This window comes from Neofelis nebulosa, chromosome 9 (assembly GCF_028018385.1).
Source record: "Neofelis nebulosa isolate mNeoNeb1 chromosome 9, mNeoNeb1.pri, whole genome shotgun sequence".
NCBI lineage: Eukaryota > Metazoa > Chordata > Mammalia > Carnivora > Felidae > Neofelis > Neofelis nebulosa.
This window is the reverse complement of record NC_080790.1, coordinates 710,124-728,196: the sequence shown is the minus strand read 5'-3', so window position 1 is coordinate 728,196 and position 18,073 is coordinate 710,124. Positions and strand designations below refer to the sequence as shown.

Genomic DNA, 18,073 nt, shown 5'->3' with positions numbered 1-18,073 from the left:
GTCTTAGCGCGTTGGTGGGGAGCTTCCACAACAGAAGTTTATCTGCCAGGGTCAGAGGCCAGAGCCTAAGGTCAGGGGCCAGCGGGGCTGGACACCCGTGAGGCTCCTCCCCAGCCACGGGCGGTGTGAACGGTGGGCGGCGTGAGCTCGAGCGTCTCTCCTGGCAGGGACACTGATCCCACCCCGGGACCCGCCCATGACCTGACTGAACCCCCATCACCTCCACGGGCCCACCTACTAAGGGCACCCAGGGGCCAGAGGCACCGCATGGGAACGTGGGCACAAACCCTCCCTCCGTCCACACCAGGGGCTGGAAAGTGGCGCAGGGCAGGTGAGCTGAGACATCAGCGAGAATTATCCGCCGCGTCTCGCACACTCGCCTCCATGCACGAGGCCTGTAGCGCAGAGAAAACCAGTCCCTGTGCGCACGGGGCTGGGGCGCGTGCGGGGCTGGGGCGCGCGCGCATGCTCACAGGCTCCAGCCCAGCCTGGCCCTCCCCGGGCCTCCTCTGCTCCCTGAGGTCGGGTCGCCTGGCCGGCCACACTCACAGGGTCCTATGCCTGACCTTGCCGAGCTCCCGGGGTGTCTGCACCCCATGTGTCCTCCATGGTACCTGCCGCTCCGGGTGGCCCCCATGTGACGCCTCACTCTCTTCGTGCAGCTCCGATTCCCGGACCCGTCACTGCACCCCTTGACCCCTCACCCTCTGGCATCACGGCCACCGCTAACCATCGGTCCTGTGGTGCAGGCGGCACCGCGTGGCCGGAGGGACACAAGTGGCCGATCAGCCTCGTGCCATCCTCGTGGCCTCATTCTAGGGGGGCTCTGAGGGCGTGAGGCTGCGTCCTCATCCCCGCTCCCTGAGGGGACCTTCCTCCTCGTCTCCTCTCGGCTGAACCCCGAGGTCACCTCCTCTCCCTGAGGTCAGTCAGCTGCAGGTCACCACCCCCCGCTCTGGGCGTGCATCAGCCCAGGGATCCCCCACCCCGGAGGCTGCACCTGCGCCTGGTGAGCGGCCCTGGAGCAGGAACAGCCCACGGCGCTCCCCCCGCCCCCCCAGCACCTCGTCCCGCCGCCCTTGGCAGAAAACGCTGGCAAACACTGTCGGCCCCCAGGCAGGCTACCCTCGCTGACTCCCCTGAGGCGGCCTCTGCCCACCAAGCTCTACAGCCGTCCTCCTCTGTGTCTCCAGGGACGTCTCAGATGCCCGGCCCAGGCGATGACGTCACACTGTCCACTCGCCTCCAGGATCCCACGCCATTCCCCCCATGCCCCCGCGGAGATTTCTTTCCTGAATTCCGAATGTGGGAGATTTAAGGGGTTGCCCCTGGGCCCTCCTTCCGCATGTGTAACTGTCATTCTGAGCCATGAGATAACTATTCGTGTGTATTCCATAATTATATTCCTAATATTTTCCTTACAACTCAAAGTAACAGACTCTGCTAATGTATCATTCAAACAGAGATAATCCATTTTTTATTAAATTTTTTTTAATGTTTATTTTTGAGAGACAGAGCACGGGTGGGGGAGGGGCAGAGAGAGCATGAGTCACAGAATCCGAAGCAGGCTCCAGGCTCTGAGCTGTCAGCACAGAGCCCCATGCGGGGCTCGAACTCATGGAGTGTGAGATCATGACCCGAGTTGAAGTCGGACGCTCAACCGAGTGAGCCACCCAGGCACCCCTCCTTTATATATATATTTTAACGATAATCGTATAGCAATATGTCACAGTTTGTTAACAGCTTTATGTGTCCACTTGGGTAGGCTACGGTACCCAGCTACCTAGGTGTTGCTGTAAAGGTATTTCGTGGATGTGACTGATGTCTGCAGTCAGGGACTTTGAGAAGAGCTGGTCACCCTCCATACTGCAGGTGGGCCTCATCTAATTAGTTGAAGGCTTTAAGATAAAATTTGAGGATTCTCTGAGGAAGAAAACATTTCTATTAGCGGAAGCCACAAATTCTGCCTGAGAGCTTCAAGCCTCAAGCTCTGACCTCCAGAGTTCCCTCCTTCTCTGTCTCTCCCCATCTCTGTGTGTCGGTCCGTGTCTCTCTCTCTCTCTCTCTCTCTCTCTCTCTCTCTCTCTCACACACACACACACACACACACAGAAATCCAGTATCTCCCTCGATGGCTCTGTTTCTCTACTAGAACCCCAAAACATTACCCATCATTAAAACAATCCTTGAAATAATATTCGGTGGTACATAATTTGGCAAGAACAAAGTGTGGTTTGAGGTAATCGATTGGGGGCCTGACTGGTTTGTGTGTAAGATCAGGGAGGTTTGAGAAAAACCTTTCCTTCCTTCTGAGTTAGAACATGATAGATTATGTTCTGAGATGACAGCAGAAAGTATCTGTCATCCTCTGTCACTCGGGAAGAAGCCAGCCTCCGACAGGACACGTGGGGATTCCCTCCACCACTTTCACACCCCAGAAAACCAGCCACGCTGGCAAACACATGGAACCCCAGCTGCAATCCCCACTGCTGTCCAGGTGCGCTCTGCTCCGTGGCAAGCGATGCCCTCCACCGGCACAGCGACCTTCCCTCGTCTGTAGGTTCCAGCTGTTGGCAGAAACAGCCTGCTTTCGGAGGGCAGCACTGGGGCCATGCCAGCGACCTGTCAGTCTCTGCTCCACAGGACCCGGGCCCGGGGCCTCTCAGGGGGCATCGTGGTTTGCTACGTGGGGACACCATGCTTATCCAACTTGGGGGAAGCGAGGCAGCACCCTGGAGGACCTGGTGATGTGAGGGAGAGAGAAACGACCCCACAAACACGTGCAAGCCTGGGACCCCCCCGTGGGCTTTGCTGGTGGCCTGGGGCAGGTCAGACACTCCGGCCGAAGGACAAACTGCTGCAGGTTGCACCCCTACGGCGAGGAACCCAACCAAACCCCCGGGTCTCTGTGGATCCTGATGGGACATCAGCCCCATCTGCACTTTCCAGACGGCCGATCGTGACAAGGCTCAGCACCGTAGTCACACGGCCGCCACGTAAGGGCTCAGCAACCCAGGCAGCACGGCCCAAGACCCGAAGGGGCCGGGGGGTCCGTGCAGACAGGCCCTGTAGGCGGCTCCTGGGGGAGGCCAACAGGACAATCACACGCACACCCTCGGGTGTGGGACTAAAGCCACGTCAGAAAAACCGTATCTGCTAATACATATGCTCTCGTCTTGAAAAGGCTCCTTGGGAGAGCAGGCTGGTCCCCGGGCTCTGGCAGGGTCTCAGTGATCGACCTCGGGCCAACGAGCCACAACACACAGTAACTGTCCACCAAGGCTTGCCTGTCACCCGCCCCACTACCCCTGGGGACCGGGCTGGACCGGGTCTTGGTGGAAGAGGTGAGCCCGTGAACAGGACTCTCGACTACCACGGCTCCTTCCACGGCCACGTGACACCTCGCTCATAAACCACAACCACGACGCCATCCAAGTTTTATTTCCCACTCCTTGATTTTGAACTCTACTGATTAAGAGGTCTGGACGTTCGGGAGGAATCATGCTGACCCTAAGGCATCTAGTGAAATCTCTGTGTGGTGCTGGCTGATTCCAGTGTGCCGTGGGGTTGAGAACCACCTCCCCCGCAACTTTCCAACTCAGGAGTGAGAGAGTATTGTCATTAAGTTATCTCTACCTGTCAACCTACCCATCACCCATCTCCATCACCTACCTATCTACTTCTATCATGGAATCTTCCACCAATCATCTACCATCTATCATCTATCTATCTATCAATCATCTGTTATCTATCTACAATCTATCATCTATCTAATCTAATCTAATCGCGTCCGTCCATCCATCCACCCATCCATGCACCCATCCATCCGTCTGTCTGTCTGTCGTCCATCCATGCATTTTAGCCTGTCTCTCTAACGCTCTCCAGCTCTAACGCTCCTTCCCACAAGATGGGAAGGCTGCTGGAATCTTCTGTCAGTTCACGGCAACAGAGCTTCTGGGCAGGTCCTCATGGGAGCAGGACAGAGGGCACTGTAACCCCCGACCCCTGAAGAGAATATGTGGGGGGTTGCACAAGGAGGCAGAGGGCGACGTCCCTGGGACGGGGTGACAGGCATCTCAAGGGCTCAGTGTCTCTCCCAGGAGCTGAGAGCAGACGCAGGATCGGGTGGCTCGCCGCCAGCAGGGGTGCAGCTTTCGCTCCCCCGTCAGACCTCACTCAACCCTGAGGGTGGAGGCCTCGTTCCGCATGATCCGATGCCATAGTATCAGGCGTAAAAGACGTCCCACGCATATCTGTCGTGGGTGACCTGGGGGAAGCGAGCGTCCACTCTCAGGGAAATCCTTCTGTCCTGGCTCACCCCTGGGGCAGACTGTGGTGGCACAGCCGGGACAAGGGACCCGCCACCCGTTTTCTTTATTTTGTCCTCAACATGTAGTTGACTTTATTTCTGTGGGTTACGTTCAAACCCACCTGAACTTAGAAACCATCCCGAGGCCTCCATGAGAACAAAAGTCCTACCGATGACTGAAATATGTACAAAAATGACTAATTTCAACTTAAATAGGAGGCTCTGGAAGTTAGTGAATTTTTAATGATTACGGCAATTTTCATCCGTGTGTTCGCAGCACCTGAGAACTCAGTCTGCTACGTGAGACCACAATTAACATCCTATCACAAATTGGAGAGGTCTTCTACGGTTTCTGACCCTGTTGCGGAAAAATGAAACCCGTCACGCGGTCCGGACAGCACAGACCCTGCTCCAGCCCTCGACTGCCGTGAGCTCTGCCTGCACACCCACCACGGCCCCCGCTCCTCGCTGACCCGCGTGGCCGGGGACCCGCTGCGTGAGCAGTCACCTCCTCTCCAGGCACCTCCTAGCTCCGAAGGCAGGTGTCAGGTTCTGACTTTCCGTTTTCTCAAGTGACGGGTCTCAGAACGCGCCCAACGCACACACGTGCCCAAGGACACTTACTCCCTGCCATGGCAGTTCTGATGACAGACGTCGACGTGGAAAAAAATACACAGTGTATTAAAAAGAGGGAAAGTTGCATGTTTATTCCCACAGACGCATTACGTGGAAATAAACAGACTTCTGTCCCCATCACGTATCAGAACTCTTCCAAAGCTTGGGCAGAATGCGGGTGATTACGATTCATTTTGTGGATCCTTTGTGTTGAGCAAAACCGACATTTGTCCTTTTAGAATTAACTGAAGCTAGAATTCACTCTTAAAGGCAAGCGTGTGAGACTATGATTTCTGAGGTCTTCACAAATTTAATATTTTTATGAACTTTATGAACCTGAACAATGGAATCTGTCTCATTAGCAGTGTTGCAATCACGTGTTTTCTGTCACCTAAGAATGTAGACGTGGGGGTCCTGGGGGTGCTCAGGCAGTTGAGTGTCTGACTCCTGATTTTGGCTCAGGTCATGATCTCAGGGTTGGTGGGTTCAAGCCCCACATTGGGCTCTGTGCTGATGGTGTGGAGCCTGCTTGGGATTCTCCTGCCCTCTCCCTCGGTCCCTCTCCCTGACACACTCTCTCTAAAATAAAAAAGGAGGCAGACATATAATTTGATAGTGTGATTTTAAAAGTATATTTGTGTCAAATATTAGAATATCTCTGTTTACAAGGTATGCACCTCGTTTACTCAAGAATTGGTTTCTTGGATGAATGCTGGACCGAGGAGGGGTCACTGTGATGCACAAGGCCCCCCCGAGTCATGGGCTTCTTCACCCTAACAAAACCTTTGCAGAGAACGTCGCTTGAGACCAAGAAACACGTTTATCCCCAGTGTGAGCGCCTTCCCCACACCTGGCACAGGTCCAGGGCCCCGAGCGAGGAGGGGGGACAGCGAACAACTCTTCACGGGCTGAGATTACTGGGGACTCTGTGCCAGTGTCGTGGAAGTTCAGGGGGACCGCATCAGCGGACTTTGCCCTACGTGAGCCAGGAGGTGGCTTCTTGGAAAGATAAACACTGACGGATGGACGCACGCCGACCCTTCCCAGGGACAGTAATACATTATGCTTGGTTCCCTGTAACGTGCAGAGTAAAGTCCCTGTGGGGGGCACCGACACCTCTGGGGGAGGTGTTCCTTCCCGCCTCGCCCCCCGTGACCACCCCTGCTCTGCACTTGACCGCACCACCCACCCATCCCCCACCTTCTCGGTTTCAAGAGCCAGCTTAAACGCCTCCCCACCTTGGTGCCGTCCTGGCCGCAGCCACACGTGAGCACATAGGGCTTCTCTGTGCCCAACTTCACGTGGATGTTCATTTCACCCCTGCTGGCATCCTGCACCTGACCTGACCTGGACAAAGTCCTCTCCCACAGAAGGAAGGCTGGGGCACGTGCGTGTTGACAAGCCCTTGTCCCAGACGGTCACCAGGTGCGTGTGTCACAGGACATCCTGCCCGGTCTACCCACGTTACACACCAGCGTGCTCCAGCAAGCCAGCGGTCCTCACTGCCCCGGGGGCTGGGTCCACACTCCCCGAACTCAGTCCCCCAGTTGGAATAGGAGCAGTTCCTTCCACCCTGCTCAGCCTGTGAGGACCAATCACATAGCGTACGGGACGCGCCTCGCTGCCACGCTGGGCTTTTCACGCAGGTCCTCTGGGAGCACCCTCACTAAGTTTTCTAAGCTTTCCTTCCAATTCTGGAGCTCTGTGTCTAGGAACGCACTCAGTGAAATACAACTTAGAGAGAAAAATCGTTACGATATAAGAACACAAATAAGAAACGAGGCACACTCACCACTTCCTCATGGGTCGCGTGTTCTACGTTAATGCCGTTGACCTGAGTAGACAACAAATTGAGAGCTGAAAATTGTGAGGATGATCACTGATTACTGTCACTTTAAAATACACAACAGGGCGGAGGCTCAAGTTTAAAATACTGACCTGCAGGACGGCGTCTCCGACGAACAACATCCCTGTCTGGTCGGCTGCAGGGTTGCAAAAGTGGCAACAGTGTTAAGAAAAATTGAGGTCATCGCTCTTTTTAGGGCCCCGTTTAAGCTCAGTGTCCACAGCAACTGGAATGGCTTATGTGTGTGCACATGTGTGTGCATGTGTGTGCACACACGTGGGTGAACACAGGTACATGTGTGCACACGTGTGGGCTGTGAGTGAACATGTGTGTGAGATGTGTGCGCACACGTGTGGGGTGAACACACGTAGGAATGTGTGCAGGGGGCACATACATGTGTGTTGTGTGTGCGACACGCAGGGGTGTGCAGTGTGAGTGTGCGCGGGTGTGCGCGGGCCTGTGGTGTGCAATATGTGTGTGAGCGTGCGTGCCTGTGCAGGTGTGCAGCAGGTGTGTGTGGGTGCGCGTACCAGGGCCCGTGCAGGTGTGGGAAGTGCCAGCACAAGGGGGTAGGCAGGTCCCGCCCATCAAGCTGAGCACGTTAAGGGAGTTCCTCCCCAGACACACAAGAGCCCTTTAATACGGAAAGAAGTTCATCACGTTCTCGGAAAGTCAGCTTCCCGGTTTTCATCAAGTTGGCACAGGCCGTGAAGCAGGAAACCCAGAAACTCTTTAGCATTTCCGCTCTTTCTTGGGGACAAATTTACACAGACGGTTTTAATTAAAGAGACCGTGCAGAGACCGGAGGCTCGCGGTGCCGTCCGCGTTACCACTCCAGTCCTCAGACGCAGAGACGGCTTCCAGGAAGACTGACGCACCTGCCCCAAATAGAAGGTGCTGCGGTTTCCTGCCTTCATGAGGATTGGTTTTAATTTTTAAGTCTTTGGTTAAATATTGGAAGCCAGAGAGTACGCTCTTCTTTAAACACTGCAATTCTCTTCACGCTCCCTGTATGTGTTTAAGGTGAGTTAATATCACTTCTGGTCATCGTAATGACATTAAGCTTTGTTGAAAATGAAATACAGCCCACATCACTAAACGTAACGGTACTGATCTCAGCTAGCTAACAGGGTTCTCACTTCCACGGCAGCTTTGCCCAGAAAAGCCGCGTGACCCATTGGTGTGACCAATGTCCCTGTCTCTGTCTCCCGGTCTCTCTCCTGCTCTCCTTCGTCCTTCCTGCACCCCCTCCAGCTCTGAGCTGGGGGCAGAGAACAGGACAATGCTGGCTTCAGGGGCTCACGGTCTACCAGGTGAAAACCCACACACGGCGACAGAAGGATTACCGACTACTGGCTGTGCAGATTCTTTGTAAAATGTGCACGGTAGAGTCCCCACCTAAACACAGTCCTGACCCAGCACGAGAGGTGTGCATGGCGTTTGAAAAACCCTAGGTGCAGGACGCTTAACTTTGTGGGTGCAGTGGGGGCCTCAGAAAACCTAGAACACAGACACCAGAGTTTCCCTTGCAGCCGAACGGTAAAAGGGAGAGCACGCGAGCGAGGGGCCCCTCCAGGCTCGGTCGGGTGGAACGGGGTGAGGCAAGCCGGACCGAGGAGGGGGCTGCGGGGCCAGCGGCCATGTTGTGTGAGGCCCTGAACACCATGTTACAGGCGGGACAGAATTTCAGGATGCCGCATCCTTCAGAGCAGGGCTAAACCTCTCGACACCTCCCTTCGTGATTCGCACATACTTGCCTCCACTGAATTTCAGTGAATGATACTTTCATCCCGAGTCGCTCTGGAAAAATGGCATCTATAGGAAAGGTGAACTCAGGTAGTAAGGAATTCAACCTTATCTGAATTTTTCTTTTTTTGGTTCCAGACATTCAGATGTGAAGTCTTAAAAGTCTGAACAGTGAGGTCTTTATTTGCGAAATTATACAAATCTATTCAATAGATGTTAACATATATTTACATATGGAGATATAATCGTTTCATGTGCACGTATGATCTCTGTCTTGCTGTGTCTGTGCCTAACACCCACTGACTCCCAGCCCCACCTGGCCCGTCTGAACTCCTGGTTCTCAGCCCTCAGAACAGATGCCTGAACCCTCCACCTCCTTGCTCCCACCACCCCCTTTCCATTCCTGGGACCGGCCCCTCTGCAGCTGTGGGACCTCTGTCTCCAGCTGTGGGACCAGCCGTACAACTGAGCCATCCCCTTGACTCTACTGGGGCCAGGCTGTCTCTCATGATCAGAACGACTTCCTCCCCGTGCACCTGTCACTGTACTCTCACATGAAGCCTTCTACCGCCTCCCAGCTCTCTCTGTCCACACGGACCAAGGAAGGGCCTCTGGTGGTGGCTCAGTCTGTGGTCAGGCCTCCCCGAAGATGCTGTCTAACTCCTGCTCCCTCAACACGGTCTGTGTCCCCATCCCTGCTCAGGCACTGACCATCTGTTCCCAAGCCCACATCGCCACTAAGTCACTGCTCCTTTGTGGAGAGAAACTATGGCCTTTGATACTGACTTCTGCTTGATTACCTGCTATTAAAACTTAACTATTCTTGTCTTCACTTTTATGAGAGAGAAAAAGGACAATAATAAGAGTTATGTGTTAAAATTGAACAACCAGTAACAAAAAAGTGAGTGTCGGCAGTTGTTAAAAGTAACCTTGATACCTTGGATTGCTGTATAACCCACCCTGATGTCTCAGAAATACCCCGCCCCCCAACTCACTCACACACACACACACACGCACACACGGGCTCTGCAGAATCCTCAAGTGACTGTAGAATCACAGGGAAAGACTGATCACCTTCAGTAATTTGGGTCTGATTTTCTGAAAATAAACTCCTGTCCAGAACACCCCCCATTCCTGGCAATTCTGTAGGAAGCGCAGGGTGCAACAGGGTCCCACAAGGTGCATGTGACACAGTCCCACAAGGTATGACACGGTCCCCAAGGGTGCAACAGGGCCTTCAGGGTGTGACAGGGTCCCACGGGGTGCGACAGGGCCCCCAGAGTTTGACAGGGTCCCTTAGGGTGCAACAGGGTCCCGCAGGGTGCGACAAGGCCCCCGCAGGGTGTGACAAGGCCCCCGCAGGGTGTGACAGGATCCCACAGAGCTTCAGCATTTCTCACCCAGAGGATGAGTCCACTTCTATTATCTGTTTCAAGTTCTGTTTATTTCGACAGCTTTAAAATCATGCCATTCATCGGTTTGTTTCCAGTAAACAAGAAGAGGCACGGAAACGCTCTTCATCCGACTCTCTCCACCCCTAACTCGGTCCAGGATTGGCCCCGCGGCCTCCTCCCCCATAGGGCCGGCTCTCTGGACGCGGGAAGTAGACTGGGGTTTGGTGAAAGAACCAGGGGGAGGCGAGTGTGGCGAGAAATTCTGCTCCCACTCTGCACTCAGCCGCCCCAAGCGGGAGGGGCGTCTCAGGCTGTGTGCGCACAACTCCGGTCGGGTGCTGCCTAACCCATCTCAGAGCGGGGTCTACCGAGATCCACGGACCCCCAGAAGGGGTCAGGGGCTGACCTGCTATCGCCGTGGGCACGTGGGCCTGCGTGTCTGGACCTCGTTCTACACGCTGAAGGCAGGCTCCCCCACGGAACTGACAGGAAGGTGGGGGCCCCGCGGGCACCTCTGCTGGTTCAGGGGCAGTGAGACGGGAGCCCAGCACACGGGCCCTGGGTCTGAGCGGTGTCACTGCAAGGCTACGGCACCCTGAATCAGTCACGTCTACGAGAATGGAGCTCAGACTCTTCCCTCTGCTTCCTGAGGCGGCTGGTGCTCGGCTCCCCGGGCACCTGTCGCACATTCACTGGGCGTGCAAGACGGCAGGGGTCGCGAAGGGCTCAGCGTCGGCTACAGATTCAGGAGTTAGTGCCGACTGGAAGCAGGGAAGGGGGAGGGGGAAGCTTTAACATGCAATCAGCCAAACTGATGAAATATCCCGGATGTGAAAATAAATCAATCGCAAATCTATACGGTGATGACATACTCATGGCAGTGAGACGCCAGATGCAAGTGAAAATTCTAGAGAAGGCTGGAAATCAGGGGCCCAGGGGACCCACAGCTGCACCCACTTAGCTCAGACACCCCGAGGTCTAAGGACCCCAAGGCCGCAGCTTCAGAAGCTCGGCCTCTGCAGGCTGGAGAGCTGGGCAGGCAGCGGGCCCACCTCACCTCTGCTTCCCCTCAGAGAAATCCCCACACGTGGCTGCAGAAATGCTGTCCTGTGTCACGTGCGAACATCTGCACGAATAGCACAGCGTGTCTGCTCCCAGTCTGACACTCAGCGGGGCCTTATGAGAACCCACATTTCGCCCAGGACACTTACTCGCTTTTAACAACGGAAGTTTCGCGTGCAAGACCCTGGCTCTCATCCGTTTCGCCCTTGCTAACGCACAAGCTCCTCTCTTTCCCTCCCTCTTGTTGAAATTTTCTGGGTAGTTTCGAGAGGGCCCACGTGTCTCCTGAACACGGGCCTCAAACCAGCCACCGGCCGGGCCTGCCCACACGCCCACCCGAACGATGCCGTGATACCCGGACTTGCTCCGCGGCCGGGAACCGACCGGGTCTCCGAGCGCGTCCGGCGGCGGCGGCGGAAGAACTAGATGTGGGACAGCCCAGGTTTGCGACGGGGCCGCCCCCGCCCCCGGGCGCGGCCTCAGTGGACAGGCCCTGCGAGCGGCGAGCGCCTCCTCCCTCCCGCGGGGCGTCGGCGAGCGGCGGGGGCGGGGGCGGAGGCTGCGCCGCAGCAGCGGGAGGAGCCCGTCGGGGTGACGTCGGGGTGACAGCGGGGTGACGGCCGCCAGCCGTCCAGCGCCTCCCTGTGCTCGCTCTCTGCACGCGGCACGAAGCTCCGCGCTTCATTTCTGCCACATCGAGAGGCTCCCTGTGAACGTCGTTCTCTGCGGAGACGCTCTTCTCCCCCTTAATCCGGCACAGTACGAAGCGGGTAATCGAAGAGCAGCTTCCGTCCCCGAGAGGCGACCGGAGGAGCCACGCTGCTTTCGCTTTTCCAAAAGCGTAAACGTTCTCAAGGTCTGTGTGCGACTCCACGGACACGCACAACCACGGTGGCGCTGGCGCGTCTGAGACGCGGGCAGGCGAGGGGGTGGGGTCTGCATCCCAAGAAGGGTGGGGGAAGCCCGGCGAGGCAGAGCTGCCGTGGGAACGAGGCTGAGGCACGATGCGCGGGGTCAGTGGGTGACCAAGGCCAGCCACACGCAAAGGGCTGAATTTCTGCCCGGCGTTTACGGTTTTGTGACCGGACAGGGTCGCTGGATACTCCTGGGCAAGGACACAGAAGCGCCACACAGAGAATTAAGCATCAAGTTCAAAGGATGCGGCCACACTCACCACACCTGCATGCTCAGCGTGAACACCCCACCCACGCAGAACTCCTTGCTGGCTCTGCGACATCTCCCTCCGTGTCCTGCTGCCTACGGCTGGTTCAGTTTTTAATTTTTTTTTGTTTTTTTTTTGAGAGAGAGAGAGAGCATGAGCAGGGGAGGGGCAGACACAGAGGGAGACACAGAAGCCAAAGCAGGCTGCAGGCTCTGAACCGTCAGCACAGAGCCCGACGCGGGGCTCGAACTCACACACCGGGAGATCATGACGTGAGCCGAAGCCGGACGCTCAACTGACTGAGCCACCCAGGCGCCCCACTGGTTCAGGTTTTTAAGTGGAATTCTGGGTGATGACATCACTCAGCCACCCTGAGGGGCCCGCACTTCCGCATCCTGGGCAGGCGTGGGCAGGTGTGGACAGGTGGGCCTGGGGAGGTGCACTCAACACCGCCAGGAGTAGACACGCAGGAGCGCACCCGAGACTGATCTCAGGCAGAACTGCGTCCCCGCACAACAGGCTAGCTCAGCTCCGAGCACACAACACAACTCCACGTGACACACCTCTATGCTGCGAGAGGAAAACCAAACATGCCCCCCCCCTCCCCAGTTCTGAGCAATTTCTGTGGGGCATCTATTACCTACCAGGTGTGGGCCCAAACTAGGAAGACACCCTCGCCTGCTAAATACCTCGCTCCTCACTGGCGGGATCAACAGGGCAGCTTGAGCTGCACGAGACTGCGATGCCCTCTCTGCGGCCCCGGACTCGAGAAACCAGGGTCGGGCCCGTCAGCACCGCACGCGGCAGAGGCCGCTGGTCAGCCTGCGGCTCCCACCGGATGTGCTGCTCTCCTCAAGAAAAGAGTGAACGTCCCTCACCGCACCCACCGACAGAGGGTCTGTGGTGCCCCTGGCGGCCTCTGGGGTAACCCGGGGACCCGGCTGGTCCAGCTGCCCCGCCTCTCCTGTGAAATCTTAGCGCACCCGCTGCGGAGGCCCGACTTCCGGTGCCGGGCCAGAACGCCACGTTGATCACTTCACAGCAAGGAGAGCAGAGCCCAACCAGGATGAATGACCTCCTCAGGTTACCTTTGAGTCTCCGGGGCCAGCTCTCCTCGAAGGGCATCCTACGCCCACCACCCACGGAGCCCCAGAGTCGTGCAGTTTGCTCACGTCCTTCAGAGGGGGCCGAGCACAGCTGACCCTGAGTGTTAACTGGCAACCGCGAATCCGCTCTACACCACACCTTCCGAGGTAGTTACCTTCAGCTTAGGAAGCTTGATCTCTTGTTGGTTATGTCTGCGTTCTGTGTATGCGCACGCGCACATATCTGTAACTCTACACAGAACAGGCTCACATACGCACACACGTGTACGCACACAAACAGTGCAACTTCCATGTATGTACTCAAGTACTGACCTAGTTTTCCTCCAGGCTGAGGTCCTGTGCTCCACACCTCCATGTCTCGGGGTCTGGAAAGGAACCAGCACCCAGGATGCATTTAGGAAATGCAGAAAGTTGTAAGGAGAGGGCAGGAGGACCAGACAGAGGGGAGGGGCATACGCGGATCTGCAGAAGGGCGGCACTGGACCCTACTGTCCTGGGTCTAGGGTTCTTCACTATTTCCATTGACCCCTGTATTCCTTTGTGTGATCATTAAATAATAAGTAAATAAAAGGCCACAAGTGTATGGGCGCTTTCTGTTTGAGACGTTTCTTCACAAGGTAAATGCAGCATCAGTTTCAGACACTGAAATCACAAGAGGCTTAAGGAACACGTACTCACTAGTCATCACTAACCAGAAGTTTAACTGCTATGAAATGCTGGAGTTTTGTCACTTAAGGAAGGAAAACCCTACTACATTATTTCTAAGATTTTTTTTTTCCAGTTGGTAACCACTTATGGCTTGTTAATTATTAACAAATGGAGTCATAAGTCACAGTTGTAGTTAAAACCACGTATTTTAGGAAATTTGTGTGTGAAACATAATACAGTAAATTAGGGAAGATTTCCGTGCGAATCCGGAGCCTCTAGAAGGAAGTGTTTTCTAGCTCACCGTTAAGAGGCCCGACAACTGCCGTACCTGCTCTCCTTATCTCCACTTCCTCGAACATCCCTGCCCCCAGACCTCATCCGCCAACGGGAAAGGGCTCCTCGGCAGCTACGGATTCCACTCTTGGCGCAGACGCAAGCACACAGGCTGGAAGCCAGCTACAAGCTTCATCAGCAGAAGAACACAAGAAAAGCAGCACAAGAAAGTGGGATATAGCTGGAAAGGGTCCAAGGAAAAGAGCCCAATGGTGTGGCCCAAAAGAAGGATTCATCAAGGTTTGAAAGAGCAGAGCTAATGTACATACAAGGCCCTTTGTGTCCAAGGAAAGGAAGCTGCTGAAGGCACCGTTGTTGACAAAATGCAAGCGCCCCCCCCCCCATACTTGCCCAGCCCCGAGTCACCTCCCCCACGACAGGTGCACGTGCTCACACTGCTTCGGAGAGCCCGGTGTTTCCTCCTGGTGAGAGGAGGCCCTGCGCTCCCCTGAACTCGGGCTGAAGAGAGCTGACCGAAAGACATGCCGCAAGCTCATTCCCTCGGCCTTTCCGAGGGTGACTTGGGTGCAGTCCCAGTTAGTAGGTGGGGACGATGCCGGAAAGCATTCTTCTTGCGGGAAAAGACGGCCCTTCCTGGAGGTGGCCTTCGCCAACTCTCTTCTGCCCCACCTGGAAAGAGGGTTACTGCCTTGAAAGGCAGCCATTCTGTAAACGTGGAACAGGTAACGAGGCGAAGCCCACGTTGGTAGGGACGACTCCGTGGAAGGACAGGGAGATGCCGGGGCCTGGACCGCTGGCTTCTTGTTGAGTCAGAAAAGCAGACCCTATCCCTTCAGGCCACTGGACATTTAGGCTATTTCACAGCCAAAGACACCCCTACCTGGATGTGAATCCACGGATTTTCAGGGCAATTTCTCACGACGACCTCAGAGACTCACCACGTGGGCCACACCCTGGCTTTTCCGTTTGCCAGCCATGTGTCTCTGGACAATCTCTTTAGTGTACTTGTGCCTCAGCGTTCTCACTGCACCACGAGGGTGGTCACGAGAGTCCCTCTCTGATAGGGTGCTGAATGCCCAGACACGGAAAGCATTAAGTAAAATTCATATTTTTCTTTGCAGTACGATCCGCTCCTGCCATTATTTATCTGTGTCCCTGTGGGTGACCTGGCTTCCCCAGCATGAGGCACACTCCAGGAGGGCAGGAAGTAGGTGTGTCTTCACTGCCCCCTGAAGCGAGGGGGAGCTCAGTGTAGCAGCAGGTCCCCGAGAGTGAGCGAGAGCCTGTGATCTTACAAGCCAAGTGAGCTGCCCCTGTTCACGAGGTTTGAAGTTACCAAACAGAAATTTCTAATAATAACTTGAAGGGCTTCAGGAATTGAAGGAATGTTAAACGTCCAAGGAAAGATATTTTTAAGACTTTACTTACTAGGTATATAGTATTAATAAATATCCCCAAGCAAAATAAACACTTGTACCTTTTCCTCATGATGTGAGCAGACATCACGGACTCACCGGGCCTCTGAGCTCAGAGCCTCAGCCTGGCTGGAGGCCGCGGGGCACCGCGGTCTGCCAGGGTCTGTCCCAGGGGGCCTGGGCACCGGGGTGTGCGGGGAGAGCCTCTGGGTGCGTCCTGCGCCCCAGAGGGACTTCATGCGCTTGCAGGAGGTGGGAAAGCTCTTCCTGAAGAATTAAAGGAGCCAGAGGGTAACCCGGCCCCTCGGCCTCCAGACCCCTCTCAGGCCCCCTCCTTTCACACCCCAGGTGCTCAGGCAGCCGCTCCTCCCCATGGAGGTTAAGTTCTTAGAAAATCAACCTAATTCAAATGCTTCTTTTGTTCTAATTCCCCGACCCGTTCCGAGCACCCTTAAGCATGCACCTGCCACGGGGCGTGGATCCCCACCCCCACCCGCATTTCCAACATCTGCTGATCCCCGTGTCCGCTGTGTCATGTTACCAAATGCCGTCAGATGCTGCTGAAGCTAAAGATACAGAGACTCCAGCAGGAGTCCCCGTGGTGTCTCTGTAAAATCGCGCCTGGGCTCCCCTTCAAAGCACCTGAGAGGCTGGCGGCTGCCCCCACATTCACCAAGAGGTCCAAGAGCGCGGTCCCTCTTGCTCACTTCCCGCAGCAGCCGGGTGGTGGCTCTTTAACGTGAACAGACGTTATAATGCTGCGTTTGGAAAGTCCGCAAACCACCTTCTCGCTGGTAAATACAACCCAAGCTCCTTCCTTGGACTTCAGGCCCCGAACACCCGGCCACCTGTCTCTTCCGGCGTGTCTCCGCCTCTTCCAGCAAAACGACACCTGTGTCTCCACCTCCTCTGGCGTGATGACCACCGTGTCTCCGCCTCTTCCGGCCTGACGACCACCCTGTCTCCTCCTCTCCACGTGCACCACGCTCCCGCAGAGGCGACCCGGGCTACACTCTTCCGTTTCTCGCCAGTATCTGCTGAACATCACCCGCAGGAGGACTTTCCCAGACCACGTCGCACAAAACCCTCCCTCACGTCCGTCATCACACGGCCTAGTTTCCTACACAGCGGAACCTATGTTCGCGGCCTGAACATACCTTACTCATCATGTTGCCTGACGATTTTGATGTGATGGCGGGCTCATCACCGCTGGTTGCCCAGAACAGAGACTCTTCCAAAGACATGATTTGTTGAACGTGGCTGCACAAATGCACAGATGAACGACAGCCCGAGCTGACATTCCCCTTTGACCTTACAGTTTATAGCCGCCTCGCTCCTGAACGTGAAGCCAGGTGCACATCACGTTCCCAGTGGGACCGAGGCTGCAGACGATCCCTCAACACCTAGGCCTTCCTTGTGGGCAAGTGACACCTGCCACATCAGGGAGGTACCCAGGCCATGTGGGGGTGCGGCCGTCTCACCAGGGCCAGTCAGTGTCCCCCTTCCCACCACTCACCTGGAGTCTCCGGTCTCCAGGAGCCAATCCTGACTTGACTGCTGGACTGGGAACCAGTTCACGGGTGTGCTGGCTGCCACGTGCGTCTCCAGGTCGCCTGGACCCGGGGCTCCAGCACACGGGGCCCCACACTTTCACCCGACACCAGAGGCACACGACAGCTGGGCACAGATTTCCAGCAGCCAAGGGCGTCCCTGCCCGTAAAACAATGATCCTGTGCCATACTCCGAGGTGAGTGGCGTTACGCCGAGCCTGGGTCTCTAAAAGCTCACAGTCGGTTGAACATTTATGCAGACTTTACAAAGAGCTCAGGGTGTGGGATATGTACTCGGTGAAAAGGGAAGCAACAGGTCTGGAACACAGGCCGAACAGCAGTAGGGTGGGGGCATCCGTCTTCGTGTCTGAGAAGAGGCCTGAGCTACTGAGGCCGACTGAGGCAGGACCGCACTGATGGAGTGCAGGGACAGGTGACCCAATGGATGGGGACAGGGCCCTGGCTCTCAGCTCACCGGCCACCGATGCCGGGATGGAGGCAGCCTGAGAAGACAGGAAGCTTCTTTGACCCCTGCAGGGACTCTGCTCAGGAGGCACCTGCACATTCTGGCTGCAGGACCAGTAGGAAGTGGGGGAATCTACTGGCCCAGCTGCCTCGGGGGCCCCGGCTCAGAGACAGGAGGACTGGGGTGACCGGCCACCTTTCTCAAAACTACAGCCTCGATTCACGGTGGCGCTCTCTGCACATGGCCTTCACCTGTTTGTCCCTCCACAGAGAATGGAGGTTTTCCCTCTAATTTAAGCATAAAAGCTTTTTCTGATTTTTATCTGCTGGTTAATCCTACTTCCTCTCCTCTGACACACTCATATCCACAAATGAAAACCTACACTAGTAGAAAAGACGTTTGCAACATCACAGAAACACACCGAGCTGTCCTCCTTCCGTCACCAATCAGCCCACCCCAT

The 18,073-nt window shown here is 55.8% G+C and overlaps 1 protein-coding gene across 1 annotated transcript in view; it reads right to left on the bottom strand.

Annotated features, from left to right (window-relative positions):
• The window catches only part of SNTG2 (syntrophin gamma 2), a 180,065-nt gene that overhangs the window by 100,512 nt on the left and 61,480 nt on the right, over positions 1–18,073 (bottom strand). The window contains exons 5-6 of the mRNA XM_058682379.1: positions 6,863–6,906; positions 6,717–6,758 (exon numbers count right to left, since the gene is read on the bottom strand). Coding sequence (XP_058538362.1) covers positions 6,717–6,758; positions 6,863–6,906 — 86 coding nt within the window. The remainder of the gene's footprint in view (positions 1–6,716; positions 6,759–6,862; positions 6,907–18,073) is intronic.